The following is an 11,340-nucleotide window of genomic DNA, read 5'->3' on the forward strand; positions in this document are numbered from 1 at the left end:
TAAAAGCAACCTTTAAATAGAAATATTAATCAAATCAAAATACTTTCAAAGTATTTTTATGGTTTCACAAAACTCCTTTTCATTCAATCATGTTTGGGGTGCCAAATACAAGTCTTCTATCTTCACACGCTTAAAGCGGCAGACACCAATATTCGACAAAACAGAGTCAATAGTTTTGTAAAAATATCTGGTATGGGAAACTGTCATTTGTCATGACAAAAGGCTCTCAGGTCAGTAACTTTGTTTCTAGTAACTCATATTATCCTAGAAAATGTACTTAACATAAAAAGATTATACGCTATTTTCAAAAGAATATGGCTTAGTGTGGAGAGGAAAAGTGCAGCCTCATAACTAAAAGACACAGGCAGGTTTTAAGGTCCAGCTATGAACGGCCATTGATGAACACCAAGAAGGACCTCTCCTTCAGACCCTAGAAGCCACGTTAAAACTTTATAACAGAACAAGCAACTACTTTGTCAGACTTTTCACAGTAATGTCAAGTAAAATTTTAAGTAAAATCAGCAGCCCTATTAGGATCAATCATACCCACAAATTGATACCAATGAGCTGGTCACAAAACCAGCATACAACCTTGTTGATATTAGTCTGCTTTTACACCTCGGCCCTGGTATAAAACAGCAGAAGGAAAAGTGGTATTATCATCCCTACTCTCAATGCCTGGGCCCAACATGGCAGAACACCACTGTGGGTACCAGTCTACATTAATCAGACTGTGCATGTGTGAAAACAGGACATGCCACAAACAGCTGTGGGATACTCTCTAGCTATAAGGGAAAGTACCAGATTTAAATTACTGCACATAACTTTCTTGATGCGTCTCGGGTTCAACTGCAAGTTGGTGTTTGGTTGTTTCTTTTTTTAATGTGAAATGTGCCATGTAAGGCAGGGCTAAGTACAATACCAGCTAGATAAGAATGTTAAGTACAGAGCTATAAAACTGTACTAGTTACTAGTACTTAACTCATTTTCTTTGCAAAGGACAGAAGCATTGGCAAGCTATAACATACACTTTTTTTAAAAAGCACACTATGCTTCCTCCCAGCAAGAAACCATATTTTTCCTCAGCTTGAAACGCTACCAGTCTTCAGTTAACAATAAGTACAACAAGAGGGGCAGAACTTGTAATTTTTACTTTTTTTAGTCATGTCTAACCTTTCTAACAAAAATACATGAAGCAATTATTTGCCATCTTGTAGCCCTAACCTTGGTGATGAATTATCACCATATAAAAGCCATTTCAGCTATAGACTTAAGATCAGTAAATGTTCCTTATGATTACTGCTGCCTGTCAATCAATGTGCTTACAAGAATTATTATTATTCCTACTGTTGCATGTTCACAACTTATTGTGTTCTTTTGAATTTTCAGCACCGGAAAATTCTTCTATACTGTTAACACAGAATTAGCAGATTTAAGACAAACCCCCTGTCAGAGAAGATACTCAATTTCAAATGTTAACTAACAGCATATATCATTAACGTAACTAAATGTTTGACGTATTAACTATCAAAACCACGTACTTAGATAATTTGCCAAAACCTGTATTTGCAGGAGTCCAGATGATAACAAAAATTCAGTGCTATCCCACACAAATCATGTCCTAGACAGCTACTTACTATGTAAGCATAAACAAGTTATTGCAGGTAAATTAGGTCAACTCTTCCATGGGTTTTGCCCAAAATACAACAGAGGAATACCAACAGTCAGATATGACAGCCCCCCAAAACAGGGCTGGTTGATTTTCCAGCCCACCTGAGAGCTTCTTTCTTGGATACTCAAACCCTTTGCAGAACACAACAATGACAGAGTTATCTTCTCAGAGCTTCTTTTCCTCACTATGTGACTGCCCATTCTTCTGTTGAGTAGCAGCCTGCTTCAGCCCCTTCCCTGAAGCCACCGAGAACTACCCATAACAGGGAGTTAAAATTGAGCAGCAAGAGAGAAGAGCTAAAATTTTACTAGAGAAATACGTAGGGAGGTGATTAAGAGGCTCTGAAGTCACCCGGTACCTGGGAAAACAACTTAAACTGGAAGAGAACAACGGATGATATGCAATTATAAGGGGAAAAGAAAGGTGTAAGACAAAGAATGTGTAGTAAAGCGTAACTTAACCCTTGGGAAGAATAAATAAAATAAATAAAAAAAACAAAGCGAAGCAAAAAAAGGATAATATCCTATTGTAAAAGGATAATTGTTTACACGACTCAAAAGAAAGCTTTCCAAATTACCTCTGTTGCAGGATTCTTCTAAAATAACACAGAACTCACTACTGTGAAAAATCCGCAAAATGGTCTGATTCATCTGAGTAATTTGCTTTCAGAAAAACTGCTATGATGGCAACTAGAGCATTATACTTCCTAACTACTTTAGGTACAAGCATTAAAGATGAGATTTCCTCACAATTCCAACTCATTTTAATGCCAACTGTAAAAAGTAGACTTACACAAAAATATTGAATACACGCAGTTTTCAAATTACATCTATATTGTACTTAATATAGTATGGATTCTCCTCTTTTTTTAAGTATTAGAAACAAGATTTCTTGAGGATTTGAGGTATATCATGTATAATGTTTTTACACCTCATTCATCATTGATATCAGTAGTCTAAGTATACAGAGAACTGCCCAGACGATTCTTCTGCTTTTTAAAATATATATTTTTAAATTCACTTTACAAAGCCATTAAACTAACTGTTTTGGAAAGACACCTAAGAATTGATACAGGAGAATGTATCAGATGCAATTGCCTTCTCACACTGAAAATAAAAATACAAGTAGTTATAAAACTGGGGTTTTTTAACTGACAAACCCATACTACATTTTTCCACAGAAACAGGCCTTGCATTTGCAGCAGCCCAAAGAAAACTGAAAATCTTGTCTCCAAATGATGCAATATTCATGGTAACAAAACTGTCAAAAAATCATGGTATGGAATAAATATGGCATGGAATATTTTTGAACTGCAAAAAACAAGACAGCAACAGAAATTACAAGACAACAGATCATACAGTTTTCTTCAAGTGTTTGTGGCCAGGAGATGCGCTTCACAATTAACACAGGACCATTCACTCACCTTTCAGCTAAAGAATGGTGACCAAAATAACTCTAAGACACAGCATCAAAAAACCACCTTATCAAAAATGAACACCACTTACCCCATAAACTTAAACTTGCATATTAAAATCAGTAACTTATTTAGCACTTTATCTAGGTTCTGTGTGCAGAGCAAAATGTAATTTACACTGTTGTTGATTCCCACCTGTTTTCATTACCATGGAGACTGAATTCTATTCTTTAGCAGACTTCCTATTTGTCAAAATAGGTATATTTCTGTACCTCTTACTAGAATTCATTACTCACTTCTAGAGTGATTTATTTCATTAAGTTCTTTCTAGATATTTCCAAAGGCCTCTCCAGGAGGCATAAGACCCTTAAACCTTACACAAAATTGTAATTTCCTGTATTTTAAAGACATAAATCATACAAATGGTTAAAGTTACTAATTTGACACTCAAAACTAGAATGCGGGGGCTACTTTTGATTGTGCATTTTTTGTCTTTTCCTCAGAATATTCTTTCACTCCAGTGACTAGCTCACTCGAAGATACACTGCCAGCAAGGAGTTAAAGTAATGAAACCCTTCTCTTCCAGCCACCCCTCTTGTCATCTTTCCCTCTCTTTGGTTTATCCATCAATTAAGATCTATATGCAAGATCCAAAAGTTAACAATATTCCAAAATAGTTTGTTTATTCCATCACACACATGGATAATTTTAAATGAAAAATACTGATCTTCTTTCAAAATCCATGATTTCTGTACGTTCCCGAGCACGGCAATGTAAATCTAGAGCTAATCCCTCCTCTGAGCTGGAAGTCATAACTAGATGAGTCCAGGGATCTCTTCCACCCTCAACTACTCAAGAATTCTACAAACTGAATGATGGCTCCCACCCAGGAGATATCATTTTTACCTCTCACAAAACTCTTTTACCTTACACAAAATTACACAAGCAGATATATTAAACTAGATAACAACTGAAGTAAACATAGCTATAAAACACATAGCGTCCAGGAAACTACACAGACTCGGTTTTAGTCTAATGAGAAGAATTTGCATTAGGTTTAATAGCTGTCAACAGGACTCAGTCTTTGAGAAACCTATTCTAACAGGAACAGAGCAGATAGGTAAAGTTGATTTCCTCCTTGGTAAGTCAAGAATAGCACTGACGGAGATGTCTCACTAGGTTGCATCATTAAAATAACCTAAACATTATAAAACCTATCACAACAGTAAAAACAGGAATACGTACTGCATTAAACATATATGCAGATACATAAATTCCAGTACACGCTACAAATTGGAAAAACATTCCTAATGGTAGTAACAACAATAATTACAGCTGCTGACAAAAAAATATTCTGATGTCCCATATGGAAAAAAGGATCTATTATTAGTCCAGTGCATTTCTTAAATACTTCCATAATTTCGATAAGATTGTAAAGGAACTATCATTATTAAAACAGGGGCAATTCTTTTAAAACTAACAGCAAAAGCATAGGAATATGTTTGGGAAAAACCTCCATGCACTGCATCTTTGTTCTCTGCTTTTTGTTTTGGGAGCAAACAAGAAAGATCTTCAACTTTTGTGGGGCCTTCCCTCATTTCCCTTTTACATCTTTTGGAGAGCACTCAATTGCTGAGGGTAGTCCTCAGCATCTAAACGCCACAGAAAAAAACCCAATGCAGTTAAAACAAGTGAAAAATGTTTACTACTCTAAACTGAAGTTATTCTTTAAAACTACAAAAAAAAATATTTTATACCTCAAGCAATGTTTTAAAATCACAGATGTATTATGATAAATAATAATATTAAATATATATTAATGTGCAAAATAGCTACCACAGCATATTAAAAACATTAGTCTTAATATACATTGTTAAATATACTAGCATATTTTACACAGAATTAATGAAGTGGGTACAATAGTACTCCACTATACAACTTCATTACCTAAGTACTGAAAAGCATCTCAGTGCATCCCCTAACACACAATAACACTGAAAAAGATAGAAATAGATTGCAGTTTTGTCCCTACAAGAGAGCACACACTCAAAACTTCCATCTTACAGATTTAGAAGAAACTGTTCTCAAAAAGATTTCAACATGACTTAAAAGATTTTAATTTTTTCCTCAAAATCTAAGTTAAAGCACAGCAGAGTACATTAATATATTTGTGTTTCTTGCATCTTGGCCAAGAAACGTATTTCCTACTTTCCAGATATGACTGCCGCTTATAAGAGGCAGCAGTCTACACGTTCTTCTTTCTTTTGTAATGCAGAAGAACCATTATCTTATCTACCAGATTTTACTTACATTTTAGCTGTCCTTTTCTCTTGATTTTTTTTTAAATCCAAAATGTTCTAAGCAATTGCACTTCTAAGAAAAAAAAACTTGTGACATCCTGTAGAAGATGAGTATATACTTACACAATCAAAAAGTAAAAGTGGATCAAAAAATGTTTGGGGTTTTTTTGTTTGGTTTTTTTTGGTTGGTTGGTTTTTGGTTTGGGGTTTTTTTTTGGGGTTTTTTTTTTTTTTTTTGCAAAACATGGGCCAAAACACCACCATTGAAAGAGGAACGTAACTTCATTTTTCACAACACAAAAGACTCCCAAAAAACTCCTGCTACTCATCAACCTCCATGTGGCACGTTGGGCTTGTTACAGCCTGGAAATATGTTTGAGCTACTGCTTCAAAATTAGCAAAGGGAAAACCGAAAGATCTTGTAGAAAAATACTGATGCAAGAAGGCAAGTTAAGAGCAGGCTGAAGTTCTTGCAAGAAAAAAATCAACTGGAAATGGTTAATACCTTAGAGTGAAACCTGTTTGCAGTAAAGAGTCACTCTCAGGAATCTGTTAAAATACTGTCAAAATCCGATTTTTTTCAAAACTTGTTTGGGGTAGAAAGTAAACTAGGTTAGGAAGACAGTCCAAAATACTTGCAACTGTTATACAATGGAGACATTTTCTCACTCCTATGTCATGAGAAGCAGAAAATAACCACTGCTATCAACTATAGGAATAAAGCAAATGAACTAGAAAAGACTAATGAAATTCAAAATTATGTGAAAAAAAAAAGGTGAATAATCATTACTGATTTTCATCTCAGAACAAGTAAACAAAAGAACACTTACTGTTTGAGACAGAAAAGATATTAGTATAAACCTTCATGAACAGACACTTTACCAGTCACTGATTTGCATGCAGAGATATTCACCCATCTTCAATATTAAAAACTGGTCACCAATACTACCCAAGTTGTCTACATCCAGGTTTTTCTTAATGTCTTTATCTAGCGACCTTAGACACTGAACTTGAGAATTGCAACCTTTTACAGAAAATATCCAAAAGTCAGTAACTTGAATAAAAGCACGAATCAATATGTTTTCATAAAAAAGGTAATGTGCTTTTTAAAGACCTTTTATCACACAAGCTACTGCAGCTTTGTTTTACACAGAATTCATAGTTTCAGAATGCTGTATTATAGGCCAGAAATTCAAATGACAATCTAATTTAACGAAAACAAACATAGTCTAAAATAAGCCAAGATTTACCATAGAACCTGCTCTGTTGGTTACAGAACTTTGTTCCATATTGAGATTTATGTCTTTTCTGCTGCATTATTTTGTCTTGTATTTACTTGCTGCTTCTTTTTATTTATTTTAATACTGTATTTAAAGCACCGCATTAATATATCATTATTTCCGAAGTTTTTTCTCACCTCTCCCACTTCCATTTGTTATAATTCAGTAAAATACCGTATATACAACATCTATAGAATAAAATTGACTAAAGAGGTTCCTCATTTTCTCACAACCTGTGGAAAATGTTATTCACCAGCCAAAAAATTTATGTATATAGAAGGCAAATCTGACCACAAATAAAATGCAGGTAAACAGTAGCTAATATCCAAATATTTTAATTCCATGCCTCTATTCAATCATCTTTATGTCATCTTTTCAGGTAAAAGAAAATCCTACCATGTCCCTTCACTGTCTATGGCTATACAGATGAAGCACTCTCTGTGAGTACAACTGCAAAGACAGATTTCTTTTTTTTCCCCAATGCCATCGCTGTTGACCATCTGAGAGCAAACAGGAACAGAGGTATTCTGTCAAAATCTACCCTTGATCTAACAACTAACAAGGAAGGTAAAATTCTGCTTCTCAAATATTTTAAAGTTCAGAAATAATTTTTCATAGGACAAAGGTGCTTAGAGAAGGTAACCACTTTAACAGATCTGGAAATCCTTTAAGGAAAAAAACAAAAAAGGATGATATCTATACATTAACTCTCTTAATAACAACTTCCTCGTTACAACATTCTGTCAATTAATTTGGTGCGGCCAGAGTTAGGAGCCACTTTAGCTCCATGGAACCAATATATAAAAACACTTCTCCCATTTCTATTAGCTTCATTTTTTGACAGTAATGAAATTAAAAACATAAATTGAATACAGTTCAACAGCTGAATATGATTACATGTGAAAAAAAATCTGCATTAATTTAAACCACTTAACTGTTTACTTACCTGCAAAACTACTTTCTGAAAGCAGTATCGCACCATATCACCAAGTTCACAATTGATACATGTAATATTACATTACATTATAAAATACATTACATCCGCAATATATTCACATCTTCAGAGGCATATTAAAGAATTTTATGCTGCAGCTTAGAATTATTCTGCTTTTAGTTTAGCTAAAGAAATGGCATGAGACTATAGGTAAGTATCAAAACAGACATCCATGGGAGCATGGAGGATACCTTACTTCCACAGAATAAGTTGCAAATGATTTAATTAAGATGCAGTCCACAATTCAGCCTGGTGGATATGGAGTTGAAGGGCTGTTTAACTGGTAACGAAGTCTGGGCTAACTTTACCATCATGCAGAAATACACTAAGATATTTAACTGAAAATTGTGTGTTATAAAACAATGCTGCATTTTAGATTTCCCAAATGCTAAGTTTTCCTTGCACAGGAAACAAATCTAGGCAAATATTAAAACCGAGTGAACACTGGACCGATTCAAAACAACAATTTTCCCCAACTGCAAGATCAAGGATGAGATGAAGTAAAAGTCAACGTTTACTTAGAAGAAAAATCAACCAGCCAAGAATGTCCTTCGTCATGAAGTATCTATGTAAAAATCTAACTACTTCTTAATTGTAATGTTGAATATAACATTACAGTATCAGAACACTTTAAAAGCAGCACTAGTTACAGTCACAGTACACTAAATACGACTCTTTGTCAGTTTTGTATTAATACAATTTTTCCTCACCAAATAGATATTATACAAGCTGACTAAACTGTAATCAAAAAAAAAAAAAGAGTCCAATTGTAGTTGCTATCTCATAACTGATTGGGAGTTACCAAGTGATTAGAACATGCAAGTATTTGCCAAAAGAAAGCTGAAAGCCAAAGTTTTTCATTGTTACAAAGAGGTCCTGTAGGAGAAACTTCTAACAAACATATGCAGTCTTTTATACATGTTATGAATGTTGCTTACGATCAGAGTAGTTCAATATTTAAGATTTCCCCAACAAAGTTCTGGCCTGCCCACACCTACAGCACTTAAACATACAAAACATGAACAAAGAAGCATCAATGAAACTTCCTGGCATGGAACCAGGCTCCATAGTTTTCCAGATAGTAGTTTTATACAACCTGGAGGCCACTTACTGCAAAACAGGAGCAAGATGAGGTAGATTTGAATTAAGACAGACACACTTATCATTTGAATAAACGGAGTTCTGAGGAAAACGATACACACTGTACCAGGAAATACTAGTATTTCAATCAAAAGTTTAGGAAACTGGTCATCCGAACAAATACAATTGGATTAAGAAAAATTGCTTTCTAGTTAAATCCCCTGACCCAAGTCAACACACAGTAACTCTTCGGCTACAGTGTCTGCTTTCAGCAAAAGTTATCTAACAAAACCTACTATTTTGTTTATGTACTAGAGACCCAAAGGTCAGAATCAAGTTAGAGACACAATGGGCATCACAATGAGTAGGGACAAACAAGAATAGCTGTTTTTTACCTGAAAAACATACAAGCTACCCTACAGATAAACAAAAGTTTAATAATTCAGAAAGGGCAGGGGGGGACGAACACAAAGACTCCAAAAGTAAATCAAGGATTATAAAATACAGCACTATATACAGAAGAGAAACAAAGCCTGAAGAACCTAATTTTGACATTATCTTTTTCAGATCTTTTGTATTTATAATACATTGAGAAGAGACACCAGCTAACCTGCCACAAGTACATCAACAAAACTGCATTCAGCAACACTAGTAAAAGCAGTGTACTTCATGTCATGTACAAAACTAATATAAATACTCTTTCATCCAACACAATGCTAAACCCAAATTAGTGAGCCATTAGCCACTGTAGGTAATCATAATGGGGACAGACTATTTAATATGGCCTGTAGCATTACGACAAGGGGAAATGGCTTTAAACTAAAAGAGGGCAGAATCAGACTAGATGTAAGGAAGAGATTTTTTGCAATGAGGGTGATGAAATACTGGAACGGGTTGCCCAGAAAGAAGGTAGATGCTCCATCCTGGAAATATTCCAGGTCAGGTTGGATGGGGCCCTGAGCCACCTGATATAGTTGAAGATGTTCCTGCTCATTGCAGGAGCGTTGGACTAGATGACCTTTAAAGGTCCCTGCCAACCCAAGCTATTCTGTGATTCTATGACAATGTTTGGGAAAAACATCTTTAAATGGTAAATTGTGAGTATATTTAATTGACTCTTTAAATGTTATTTTCTGTTAACCAAGATATTAAACTCACCATCTGAACAGTTAGAAAACAGCTCTATGGAAACTCTTCACATTTTTTTTCCCAAAAACCAGTACCTATTAAAATTGATAATTCATCTAACAATAACACCTAATCTCTGGAAAATTAAAAGTGGAACCTAAAGACAGACTTGATGGAAGACAGAAATATCAGACTTAAATTCCCTGTTTCTCATGGAAGATTTAATAACCCAAAACAAGCATGACCTCTGGTAATGAGATAAACCTACTTGATGCCTACACTATAGAAAGGAAGTTTGTGAAATGTTCATGAGAAAACCCCTGAATGTTTTAATTTCAAAATAGCATTTAGCCAGGTATCAAAAGACAGGCAACCTCACTAAGGCAAGTTAATGTCTATGTCTCAGTTTACTGGATTACCACTATTAAAATTTTTCACCCCGTGAGAGCTACTGAAGCAAAAGGTTAGAGGTGAAGCAAAAGGTCAGAGGCTTACTGCTCACGCTAAGAAAAAAAAAAAACTACTCAGAAGGCACTGCCTCTTGAGAGGGAAACCAGATCTATAAATAATCCTCACACTAAGCAACAGATCCATTAGCAGGTTTCCTCATATGAAAAAATACTATTTCTACAGAAATTTCACTTACTGCTTTTTGGGTGTTTTACTCGTTGTTTAAACACAGACCCTTTGAATAAAAGCAAACTTTTCTAAGCAGAGGAACTTATTTTGGGTGCACATCTCAATGACACCGAGTAAGATCTCAAAATTTAGACACGTGGATGAGTCCAAAATAGGTACCAAGTAGACAATTGAAACTGAAAGTTAGTTTCTTCTTATTCTGGGTAAATACGTGTACAAACTCCAAGTCAAACTTAACTCCAGTAGCTGAGGAAGAAAAAATGAAAATTATTAAGGCAAACATTAATTTTAGCTTCTTCAAAATCTGTTGGGAATATACCAAACACATTAACAACAAATTTTTCTAAATTATTTATAAAAGCCTCATTCTTACTTGTCACAAAAAACTGAAGAGTTCAGTATTTAAGGAACTTAAGTAAGAAGATTTATTTTTTAACTTGTGAGCAGTAACAATTTTCAGAAATTATATTAAAAATATGGGATATAGACTGGTCTTTAATAGACTTTTTTCTCTAAATCTGAAATCCATTAAATAGGAGAAGCTAAGTATGCAATGGAGTATTATATAAACAAGCACATCAGATGCATTTGAAGTCTTTCCATTAATAATTGAACAAAACCAGCATCTGAGGTCTCACGAAACACTAAGACTGATGTCATTTTGCCATTACATAGGAAGCATCTGAGAAGTGTTCTTTTAGTTTCTTGATCCATCAGTCTTACTGAAAGAAAATTAAGTTATAAATAAAAACAGATAATCTGAAGATCACAGACAAAACCAATTCCTTATCAATTACTGTAGAAGAGACCAAACCTGGGAACGCTTACAAACA

The 11,340-nt window shown here is 34.6% G+C and overlaps 1 protein-coding gene across 12 annotated transcripts in view; it reads right to left on the reverse strand.

Moving 5' to 3' along the window:
* Positions 1 to 11,340, reverse strand: part of PSPC1 (paraspeckle component 1) — a 72,956-nt gene that overhangs the window by 42,728 nt on the left and 18,888 nt on the right. The window contains exon 7 of one of the 12 annotated variants that reach the window (XM_054223719.1): positions 5,576 to 11,229. The exons of the other annotated variants lie outside the window; for them this stretch is intronic. Coding sequence (XP_054079694.1) covers positions 11,227 to 11,229 — 3 coding nt within the window. The 3' untranslated portion in view covers positions 5,576 to 11,226. Of the gene's footprint in view, positions 1 to 5,575; positions 11,230 to 11,340 lie in introns of those variants that run through there. 12 annotated transcript variants of the gene reach the window in all.

Source organism: Rissa tridactyla, chromosome 1 (genome assembly GCF_028500815.1).
Source record: "Rissa tridactyla isolate bRisTri1 chromosome 1, bRisTri1.patW.cur.20221130, whole genome shotgun sequence".
Taxonomy (NCBI): domain Eukaryota; kingdom Metazoa; phylum Chordata; class Aves; order Charadriiformes; family Laridae; genus Rissa; species Rissa tridactyla.